The sequence below is a fragment of the Sciurus vulgaris genome (genome assembly GCF_902686455.1).
Source record: "Sciurus vulgaris genome assembly, chromosome: 13".
In the NCBI taxonomy this organism is placed as follows: domain Eukaryota; kingdom Metazoa; phylum Chordata; class Mammalia; order Rodentia; family Sciuridae; genus Sciurus; species Sciurus vulgaris.
In genome coordinates, this window is record NC_136474.1 from 34,217,948 (window position 1) to 34,229,749 (window position 11,802).

At 38.0% G+C, this 11,802-nt stretch overlaps 2 protein-coding genes across 10 annotated transcripts in view; both read left to right on the plus strand.

Moving 5' to 3' along the window:
• The window catches only part of NDUFV2 (NADH:ubiquinone oxidoreductase core subunit V2), a 31,578-nt gene extending 22,956 nt beyond the window's left edge, over positions 1-8,622 (plus strand). For all 3 annotated transcript variants that reach the window (XM_079108456.1, XM_079108455.1, XM_079108454.1), the window contains 2 exons: positions 1,065-1,141; positions 8,475-8,622. In XM_079108456.1, coding sequence (XP_078964582.1) covers positions 1,065-1,141; positions 8,475-8,568 — 171 coding nt within the window. In that variant the 3' untranslated portion in view covers positions 8,569-8,622. The remainder of the gene's footprint in view (positions 1-1,064; positions 1,142-8,474) is intronic.
• Positions 8,623-11,002: 2,380 nt separating this feature from the next.
• Positions 11,003-11,802, plus strand: part of ANKRD12 (ankyrin repeat domain 12) — a 143,810-nt gene continuing 143,010 nt past the window's right edge. For 3 of the 7 annotated variants that reach the window (XM_079108432.1, XM_079108435.1, XM_079108438.1), the window contains exon 1: positions 11,003-11,302. The gene's annotated coding sequence lies outside the window, so the exon portion shown is untranslated. Of the gene's footprint in view, positions 11,303-11,667; positions 11,801-11,802 lie in introns of those variants that run through there. The other 4 variants (XM_079108436.1, XM_079108437.1, XM_079108433.1 and 1 more) reach the window with 3 other exon arrangements.

Consider the following 11,802-nt stretch of genomic DNA (forward strand, 5'->3'; position numbering starts at 1 on the left):
CTTAATATTCAAATGTGTGTAATTTTCTAGTTACCGTTTTTAAATTGCTTGCTCTATTAATTATATTGCTTATCATTTGTGATGTCTTGTTAGCTTGTATTTTTTAGAAATCTGTTATGGAAATTCTTTGAGGTGTATTTTGAAAATAGGTCTTCAAGAAGCGATTTACTTTGCTTCTCTCTTGCTTATTAAAAGAACCCTCCTCCCCAAACCCCCATCTCTTTACACCCTAAGCCTTCCCCATCCCCCAACATAAAACACTTCAGACTCAGTTTTTGTGGAACAGTTTAATTTCTAGTTTATCCTTATGTTGAGGGTACAGTTGTTGGGATCTTAACTGTGTAGTTTGGGTGGTCTCAGATTCTTTTGGGCTGGCCTGGAGTTTTGCTCGTTTCTTCTAGGATTTGAAGCCAAGTTTTCTTGGTACTCTACTTGTCTTCTTGGGTTTTCATTGAAGTTTTGGCCTCTGGGTATTTATTTCTTAATTTAAATAGGAGCTAGACAGTCAAGGCTCTGTATGAAACAGTATAAGCCTAAACATAGTAGATTACAAGAAACTTTGTCTAAGAGACAAGAGATTCTTTCAGTTAGTAAGTTATATCTTTAGTGATAGATTTTAGACACCTACTTGTAAGTTACAATAATAACTGGTACAGTAACTATTTGTATCTCACTGTTTTTTCAAGAATATAGTATTTATTGGTCTTGTGCCTTGGTGCACTGTTCTTCATGTATTTTTTCATTTAATCCTCAAAAGCAGGTTCAGGTTGGTTTACAAGTAAGAAACAAGCTTGACAAAGCTGAGTAACTTGTCAGTGGTGGAGTCAAGATTCCAATGCAAGTGTTTCACTTCAAGCATACTCTGTTTTGCCTCTTCAGCCTTATCTCTTGCTGCATGTTACATTTAGTAGTATGTACTCTACATTAGAGTTATTCAGTTATTGCTATTTAGGTATAACTATCTTCTGATCTGAAAGAGATAGTCATTAAACTAACTGGTATTGGAGATTTACACAGGTTGAAGCAGTAGAAGTAATTTCAGTGACTGCTGAAATTTTTTCTAGGAGGATCTGACACCAAAGGATATTGAAGAAATTATTGATGAGCTCAAAGCTGGCAAAATTCCAAAACCTGGGCCAAGGTATGCCTTTTATTTTTATATATATATATTTATATATGTGCTTTTATTTATATATCATAAGTTTTAATGACTACATAAATTTATATTTCATGTAAACTTAATTTTAAAAATTTTATACCCTATGTTCATAGGAATTGGCAGGGATTTTGGCTATCTAAATCTGTCATGTAGAGCAAGAATTTTGATTTTCTAAAATCCTATCAGATAATCTGAATAAATTTATAAAAAGGGAAAATTTACAACAAATAGACATCTGTTCTGTTGAAATGAGTTCATACTGTTAAAAGTTTGACCTAAAATCTGGCTCCGTGTAATTTGAAGGACAATTCTGTCCTTCCAATCAACACAAGATAATTTTAATACTTATTAAATAGCTGTTTTCCTCATATCTTTTTGTCAGATGAATGTCCACAGTTCTTTCATTATTCTTCCTTATATGACACAGTTTTGGTTTCTCATTTCTGTAGTTGGTTCATGTCTTCAAAGTGATATTTAAACTGATCACAGTACAGTCATATGCCTCATAATGACATTTTACTCAACATGTGATCACAAAAGCAATGGTGTGGCTCCATAAGATTAAAATGAAGCTGAAATTTTTCTATTAACTAGTATTTTTACTACATTTTTTCTATGCTTGTATATGTTTAGACATAATATGTTTTATAGTTGCATATATTGTTTAGTACAGTAACGTACTGTACAGGTTTGTAGCTTAGGAGCAGTTGGCTATACCAAACAATAAAGATATGTAGTAGGTATACATTAGGCTATCTAGATTTCTGTAAGTACACTCTATGATGTGCCTGAGTAACAAAATTGGTTGATGATGCATTTCTCAGGAACTGTCCTTAAACAACACATAAGTATATTTGATTTGTGTACTGATCAATATAGAGCACTGTCAACTACCTCCTTTGTTCCAGATATAATAATGTAACCTAATTACATCAACTCTTATTTCAGTTTAATTACACAATTAATCACACTTATATAGAATGCTCAGATGTTTTTCAACTTATCAACTATTTATCCAGGTTCTCATTCTGTAGTTGTATTATCCTAGTTTTCTTTCCATTATAAACTTGAACTTCTGTTCAATAAACCCATTCCACATGTAAGTGTTCATTTACTGAAAAACTCTTTATTAATACTAGCAACACCAAATGTTTTTATATACTTGTAATCCCTCTGAATTTGGTTTGTATCACATAGACATTTCCTTCTTTCAATACATTTTTAGATCTTAATATCCATATAGTAACTGATGTTTTAAAATAGTTATGATCTTTATTTCCCTGATCCTAATTTTTATTATAAATAACAATTCCTTGAAGTTGAATTATAAAGTCAGAATATAGAGTGGTTCTGTAATTTGTGTTTTAGAAGAATGCATCCATTATTCTAGTGGACTAAAAATTCTACTTAATGAGAAAATGAGGTCAGTACAAGGTAACTTGAGGTTAGTAAATACTAGTTGACCCTATTGACTATTCTTTTCTAACAATCATGTACTATTTTCAACACACTGAGCCTGTATACTTGAATCTGCTTAAAGAGGTTTGGCATTCTCTTCCAGGTTCCTCACTTTATTGGATTATTCTTGCTTTTTTAGGAGGTAAAACATTTCCATTGTGAAAAATCATTCATTCTTGGATGAAAATAAAGTGAAACTTCTTGCCATTTAACATTATAGTATCTTACTGAACCAGAGCTCCTGTCTAAACTTATTGCTTCAGATGTTGATTTCTCCCTCAATTGCCTCAAACATCTGTATTTCATAGTATTTTTCATAAGCCTCAGATCCTTCAGGATTTAGATATTTTTAAATGAGTTTATGGTTTTATGTTCATAAGTAACCTCTAACTTCTTTCAGATTTTGGATGTTTTTAAAAATAATGTAAATCCAAGAGTTGGGTGCAGTGGCATGTTTGTAATCCCACCTCTTTAGGAGGCTAAAGCAGGAGGATCTCAAGTTTGAGGCAAGGCCTGGCAACTTAGTGAAACTCTGTCTCAGAAATAAAATGGGCTGATGATGTAGCTTAGATGAGTGCCTCTGGTTTCCCTTACCAGTACTGCAAACAAAACAATGCCCTCAAAAACCTAAGAACAAATTTCCTTGTGAAATCCACTTAGGTTCTTTCTTTTTTTAATTAAAAAAACAGACAAAAAAAAAGTTGTAGATGACAGCATGCCTTTATTTTATTTATTTATTTATTTATTTATTTTTAATGTGGTGCTAAGGATTGAACCCAGTGTCTCACATGTATTAGGCAAGTGCTCTGCCACTGGGCTACAGCCCAGCCCCTCTACTTACGTTCTTTAGATGGTCTCCTTTCTTTGGATTTGATGCTTATAATTCTATGATCAAAATTGTTGTTTAGAACCTCCTACATCTCTTCGTGTGAACTATGATCAATGGTTTACAACATTAATCCAATATTATTCTCCTGTCACAAAAGTTCCTTTATTTACTTGATTATGATAAACTGCATTAAAGACCAGACATTCATTTATTTTACAAACACTTTGAGTGCCTGCTGTGTGTTAGGCACTATTTTAGGTAGTGCATGCAGTTATAAAGAACTTAAAGTTCTTATATATCTAAGTTCTGTTGGATGGAGACAGACAACTAATGTAATATCTGAGTGATAATACCATGAAGAAGTATTCAGCCAAGAGGTGCCTGACATGGTAACATTTGAGCTGTGACTTGAATGATGATCAAAGTTCAAGGTTTTCAAATCTTTCTGCTCTGCTTTTTGCTCCTGAGTATCATAATAAACTTGATTAAAAGCACCAGCAATGCCTACACCACTGCCTGAATTCTATACTGCTTGGAAACTTATTCTGCCAGATCAAGCATTCCATCACTTTTAAAATCAGCCTCACCAGAAAGTTTCAGGACGTGGGAAAAATGTACACAACTTATCAGCCAGAATGTAACATGAATGGCCTCTAGTCCAATTACCAATAGTGTCCTCCTTTTCCTCTAAACCCTCTTGAGCCCTGTCTTCACTGTCCACAGTTCTATTGGCATTCTGGTCTTCTGGCTCCACTAGAAACACCCATTAAGCTCCATTTGCAACAATCTAAAGCTTTTCTAGCTTTTCTAGCTTTACATGTTTACTGCTAAACATGTCCAAATTCCAAAAAGCTCCAAAAGCTTCTGATCCACATGGTCTGGTTAGTCACAGCAACAGCCCCACCGCAGTACCAGTTTGTTTTAGTCAGCTTTTTCTCTACTGCAACTAAAAGACCTGGCAACAGTTTTAAGAAGGAAAAGTTTATTTTAGGGCTCTCAGTTTCAGAGGTCTCAGTCCATAGATGGCTGACTTCAATCCCCAAGGCCTGAAAATCCATGGTGGAAGAGTGTGGTTGAGGAAAGTGGCTCAGAGCACATCACATTAGGGAGCAATGAGAGACTCCACTAGCTGATACAAAATATATACCCCCACAGGCATGCACCCAATGCCCACCTCTTCCAGCCACACCATACTTATCTTCAGTTACCACTTAGTTAATTTCCATCAGGGGATATTGAGTTAAGGCTCATAACCCAATCATTTTACCTCTGAATGTTTTTTGCATTGTCTCACATGAGCTTTTCGGGAATACCTAATATCTAAACCATAACAGGTAGGCTAAATTATAGGAAGAAAAGTCAGAAATTTTGAATGTGGTAAGTTTGAGATGCCTATTAGACATCATGGTAGAATGTTGACAGGTAGATATGTGCGTGGTATTTAGGTAATATTAGAGCTAGAAATATGGAGGATTCATCACTTATTATAGTTTTTAAAGTCATAAGTCTAGATAAGATTATTAGGATTAAAACAGAATTTGTAGTTTTTAATTTGGGAGATACTATAACATTTCTTAACATTAGTAAGCAGGAAAAAAGTACCACAGTTAAAATCTAATAATAAGGATGTTTATCAGTAAGTCTGAATAGTTTGGAGATTTTGTTGATAACAATTACTGGGTCTGAACTTTTATTTTCTCCTTATCACCTGTTGTTTAAAAGAGCAAACATAAACATACTTGTTTTTCAATACTTGTGTAGAGATTCCTGCCAATGATGTCTGAAGCCTAAATTTGGATATGGGCTTATCAGGACATGAGAATGAGAACTTTTCACTTTTTCTTCCCTTCATTAATTTGATGGAAATTGAAAGAGACTGGGATAGCAATAACCACAATGTGTTAAAAGTTACTCATTAGCTCAGTGGTAGAGCACTGCCTAGCATGTGTGAGGCACTAGGTTTGCTCCTCAGCACCACATAAAAATAAATAAATAAAATAAAGGTATTGTGTCCATCTACAACTAAAAATTTTTTTAAAAATGTTATTCCTTAGCCAAAACTAGCTAATTATTTTTTATTAGTATTTTTATAATAAAGCTGTCTGCTGTTGTATTTCAAAGAGTACTTAAAGTACTCTTTTAATTGTCTTAAAGTAATGAAGAACTGAGAGAAATTAAACTGCTTGACTAGTAATTGATTTTTAAGTACCATCACCAAGTCTACCCTGGCCAAAATGATTCAAGATTGATGTGTCTGTATAGTTCAAAATTGTTTTGTAAATTATTTTTGGTAAATGACTGTTAAGAAAATACTAAAAAAATGCTAAGATAATACTCTTTGACTTAATATTTTTGAACCAAGATTGCTCTTTCAGTTTAAGGCACTGAAAAACTTATAAGCATGCTTTCAGTATAAGATTTTTTTGGTATGGATTAATTTATAATCCATTTATAAATTTCAAGTCTAATTTTATTCTTCATATTTGGTTTTATAAAGAGATCTTAAATTCTGCAGAATTCTGTGGCATGCAGATACTATCCAAGATGTAAAAGTAGATATCTAGTTCCATGCAGTTGTTGCTAGACAATTCAAGACAGTAAAGTAACTTTGGGTTTTTAATATTAAAAGTAAGTGTATCTCAGTAGGAAAATAAGCACTAAAGAAGTTTTTCTATTTAATATATAGCACTTTTTTTAAGCCATAGAGATTCACAGAAAGGTTAAGATTTCTAGAATACAAATGAGCTAGTTTGGTGCTTATACCTGTAATACTGGAATGACTGAAAAATCATTTATTTTTGAGATTTTAATGAAGATGGGGTACTAGGTAGCATTTTAAGAATGTGGTATCAGGAAATCACTTTTTTGTTCATTAAATGGTTAGATGATTAATAAGGTTACAGGGTTTTCTGTAATATATATAGCCTTATATTTTAATATGCATTGTGTGAATGATGTAGAAAGGAAAAGATTTGCAGCTAGACATACTGGACCACTGGCAACCCTTTTTTCTCCCCTCTAAATATATCCTAGCATTGTAATTTCATGGAAGAAACTTGAGGAAACTTTGGACTAGATTCCTTAAAAATTACTTCCATATGTAAAATTCTTTAATTCTGTGAAGATCTTAGTAAGTATACAAAATTCATTCTCCCATTTATTTTTCTGGAAACTTCAGTTTTTTTACTTTCCTTAAATTGATCCTTTGTATTGATAAATAATGTATCAATATTAAGGAGTTTATTCATGTATAAAGACCCATATCTAAACTGGTAAGGGGTTTAAGATACTAAATGCTCAGCTATCTGTAGACTTTTAAAATGAAACATTTAAATCACATTCCATTCTGACATTTTACAAGAAAAAAGTTGTAGGTAGAGAAAGAAATCTGATGATAGGGGATATCAAAGAACCTTCAAAATAAATTTCATTATTTCATTGGCAGTTTAAGAGCAGTAGGTATATGTGTTACTAAATATTTTAAAATTACAAAGCCACCTGTGAGAGGTGGGTATAGGCCTGTAATCCCAATTATACAGAAGGCCGAAACAGGAGGATTGAAATTTTGAGGCCAGCCTGAGGCAATTCAGAAGACCTAGTCTCAAAATAGAATGGACTGAGATTTAGTTCAGTGGTAAAGCACCACTGGGGTCAATCCCCAGTACCAGAAAAATAAATAAAAAGCCAAATAAGTCTTTTACTCCTTTTTGTTTTTAAGTTAAAAATCATTTGCTGCTTAACCTACTTTACGCTCTAATGGTAGTATAAACCAGTGACTGCTTTTTGATCTGTTTTTCATAGTAAACAAAAAAGATTTATAATGCAAACATATATTGGTTTCTGACTTTGTAGGCAAAGTCACTATAGTATGTTACTTAATTCCTTGTATTATGTACTGTGATACCTTGAAAGATCTTATAAATTATTATGTGGTGTCACTTTCTTTTCCTTTCAACAAAAAGTGATATCCTGGGACTCTAAAGAACGGACTTATAGGATTGATGACAGAACACGAGGGGCAAAGCCAGAAGAGATTGAAAAGATTAAGTAAATTCTTCAGCTAAAGTCTGGCAGGAACAATATAAATCAGCAAAGCCAGGAAATGGAGGAAGGGAAAACAGTGTGTAGTGGTTGGGGTGATATAAAGATACTGTGATGGGTTGTAGCAACAGAGGTCAAATAAGGTATGCATAAGTAATTACCTGGGAAAGTATGTGTGGGGATAAAAAAGATTCTTCTGCCCTTTTTACTGCCTTTTCTTTTTTTTAGTGCTGGGAATCAAACCCAGGGACTTGCTTGCTAGGCAAGTGCTCTACCACTAGGCTACATCCCCTAGCCCTGCACTGCCTCTCCATTGGGACCTGTTGTTGTTTTCTTCATTTTGTAGTGATTAGTGGCTGTCCCAAGTCTGGAAACTTAAAAACCCTTTTTAATTATATCCTTAAAAATGAAACACAAATAGATTTACAATTCATTGCCTCCTAGTTGTTCAGATTTCTCCATGAATTCACTTATTTCCAAATGCAGTGTGCAAGTGTGTGTGCTTTCTTTCCATTTACTGTGACAATGAATTTCAATCTTTAATACTAAAGTATTAAAGAACTGCAGTAGCCTAGTTTATTAAAGTATAATTTAAAAATGTCTTCTGGGTTTGAGCTATTTTTGCCATAGTTCTCAGCTGTGATCCTTGGACAGATGATGAATACTACCAATCTTGCTTTCTGTATCTGTAAAATAAAGCCAGTATCACTTGTCTCATAGTATTGTTGTAAAGATTAGATGAGCTACTGTATATACATTGCTTAGTAGATGGGGACTAAGTGCTACTTATGTATTTGTGGTATAATGAGTTTTGACATGTCTTCATATTTTAGGAAGAAAGAAATCTTATACATTTTGAAATGTTTGAGTTAATGTTATTCTTGGGGGTGCTAATTAACTGGGCTGTTGTGAAGTAACAACTATAACTTTTTAAGAATTTACAAATGTTCATCATTAATTAACATTAATTAACGTTACTTTTTTCAGGAGTGGACGTTTCTGTTGTGAGCCAGCTGGAGGTCTTACCTCTTTGACTGAACCACCCAAAGGACCTGGCTTTGGTGTGCAAGCAGGCCTTTAATTTATATTCAACTGTAAATATGTTATTGCAGAAATAAAATATTATCTACAAAAACTCCTTATATTTTCTTATTCTACTCTGTATTATCTTGGCAGTAACAGTAACTCCCAGCTGTAAATATTATGTCAAAATGACAGAACAAGATTTTAAAATTGTCTGCTATCAATCGCTAAGAAGTCATATTACATAATCAAGTTAACAGTTACTCCAGTGTCACCCAAATTTTCAACTGCCAAATCATGTTTTTTCAGTAATGCTGTTATTATAAAGTAAAATTTTTGTCAAATTTCAAATGTTTTGCCTTCCCATCTTTAACCACAATTAAGTTTTAGTTCATATTATCTTTCTGTAAACTTTTATTTATGACAGTACTTCAATTATTTTAATATTTTTAGCACATGCACAAATATTAGTGTGTTTCCAACTGGTACAGAAGACTTCAAGCACAGTGTAGGAATAAGAGGTAGTTTTGTCTACAAGCATTATCACTTTTACAAAGAAAGTTACAAAACACTTTGACATTGATACTTTCAAGTATTGGAATGTCCTTCACCCAAAAAAATAATTGGGGGGAAAACTGGATGTGTAATCATGAGTTGGAAAAATTGGTGCACCTTCAAAATACACTGCTTGGTCTATGGATATTATAATATAGAAGTAAGAATACAACCGTTTGTATATTATATCCAATTCAAGAAGTTAGCTATATGTGGTAACATTAGTTTTACAAACTGAGAAAAAGAGTTTTACATGGACAAATTTAATTAGATTGTTTCAGGATTTGTCAAAGTCACTGTTTGGTCTTGTACTTGACAGAATGACCTTTCACTAGTAATTATGATGCCTAAAACTTCATTTCTTTTACAACTCCAGGACCTCCCACATGCTAGGTAAGCACTCTACAACTGAATTACACTTCCAACCCCTAATTAATTGTTGTCTTTACAAATTAGTTTTTTTTTAAAGTTAAGAGAATGTTAATAACTAATTTTCTAAGCACCACAAGAGGTAACAAATTATAAGCAACCTTTTGTCTGTATTTCATACCATAAATATGTTAAATGTAACACGATTCCATCTCTAGACATTAGGTGCTCTTACTAATCATTATAATTTGAGGTACCCAGGAACACTTCAGCTCTGAGCTACATCCCCAGCCTTTCTTGTTTTTAAATTTTGAGATAGGGTCTGGCCAAGGTTGGCTTCGAATCTGTCATTCTCCTGCCCCAGCCTCGGGACTTGCTGGGATTACAAGCATGTGCCACCACGCTCGGCTTCTTTATTTTTTTCCATACTGAACCTGTTTATAGGAGAAATGAGGAGTATAGGAAAGGAGTGGGGGGAGGATACCTCTATAATGCGGGTGGGTTTTATTTAGTACTTTGCTGGAATTTAGCTTTCCCTCTCAAGTTTGAATGTCATATCCGAACGCTACGAAACTGTCATAAAAGAAGTCAACGTAAACCTTTACACTAAGTCACAAATAGGATGCTTAAGTTTTAAGACAGCACTTAACGATAAGAAAAAAATCATTTCTCCTTGCTTTGGATAGTTACGGCATGTACAAACCTGCAGATTAAAAGCACACACTGCAGCTATGCTGAGACTAAATTCTCATGCGCCCTTCTGTACTGGAGCAGTTACTTCTGAAATCCTTAGTGCCATATATGGAAAATGCTGAAATTTATGTTAAAAAGATCACTGGAAGGTGTGGCTGGGAGAAAGCATATTCTAAAGCCACCGAACCCATGCCACTGCGGTTTTTGGGTAGGCATTTGCGGCCACCTGGAGCAGGTTACAGCAAGCTCCAGCGGAGGTGCGACCTACTGTAGCCGCGCAGGCGCACTGGGCCCAAGGCAAGCGCGCCCCCGTCTGCCCCACTTTCCGCACTGCGAGGCGAGCTGCCTGCAGCCACGACTTAACATCAGGAAGTTCCCGCCTTGAACCCAAGCGTTGGTCGAGGCGTCGTTCTGCCCGGTCCAAATTCACAAGCGCGTCCACCATCGCTGCAGAAATAACATGTAAATACCCTAGATGAAGCTTTCTTATCGCCGCCACCATTTCCAAAAGTTTCCAGTCACAGCCACTACTGTGGTCGCCGCAAAAGGCGACTGCTAAGTCCGTTCGCTCCGCTGGGTCAGAGGAACCGCTGACTTCTTTTCCAACCTTTGATTTTCACTCCCTCCCTGGGCGGGTGACGGCGGAGGAGAGGCCGACGAGCCCGGAGGAGGAGTTCCGGACCGCACTCCCCGCCTCCTCCAGTTGGTACGTTCCGCCTCCCCCGTTCTGCGGCTCAAGATGCTTCCCCAAAGAGCTGCGAGAGGGGCGGGCGACAGGGGGCGGGGTCATCGCACCGCCCGTCCCGTGCCCGCAGGAGTCACGTGGCAGCGGGAGTCACGTGCCTACACCGCAGCCAATCGCTGTTCGACGCTGTACTGGGAGCGAGGAGGCTGTGGTGAGAGACGGACCGAGACCGGAGATGTTTTCAAGCCCGGTCCCGACGGCGTTAGTGGCGGTTGCAGCGGCGACGAAGACAACGACAGCGACAGTCACGCGAAGTCACTCGTTCAGGGGGTAAACCCTCCTGCGCCCGCCGTGCCTCGGGTTCGTGCGGGCGAGGGGGGCGTGGCGACAGGAGAGGAGGAAGGAGGGGCGCGGTTTCGAGCCTGTCCCCGGCGCCTGGGAGGAGACCCTTCGGTTCCGCGCTGCTCCCGTCTCCCCTCCCCCGAGCAAGGTAGGATCGCGCCTTGCCCTTTCCGCTACACCGATTGAGCCGCGCACCGCCGGGCCTGGCCCGAGGCGACGCGTCCTGACAGTGACAGGCCGTTAGTAGCCCCGGCGCGGGTTCGCCGGGCCCGCCTGCCGCCCCTCCCGGCCTCCTGAGGATCCGCGGCTCTGGTGGGAGCTACCCGCTGGGCGGGGGCGCCGCCTGTATCGGGGCGGAGCCCGGTGGAGGGCTTCGGGCAGCGGGCGGGGTGTGGGGCTTGGCACTGGCGCCCCTTGCCGCCGCTCCCGGAACATGGCGGGGCCGGCGAAGCTTGTGCGTGCAAGTGTGCGCGGCCCGAGAGGGCGCTGCCGGCGTGCCGCGGCCGGACCCGGCGGGGTGGGGCGGGGCGGAGACGCGCCGGCTGCTGCGCGCTCTCGCAGCCACCCGCGGGGTGTGCGCGGACGCCTAATAGTGGCCCCAGACCTTCTGGCCAGGGCCGTCGGAGGTACCGCGGACCTAGCCGAGGT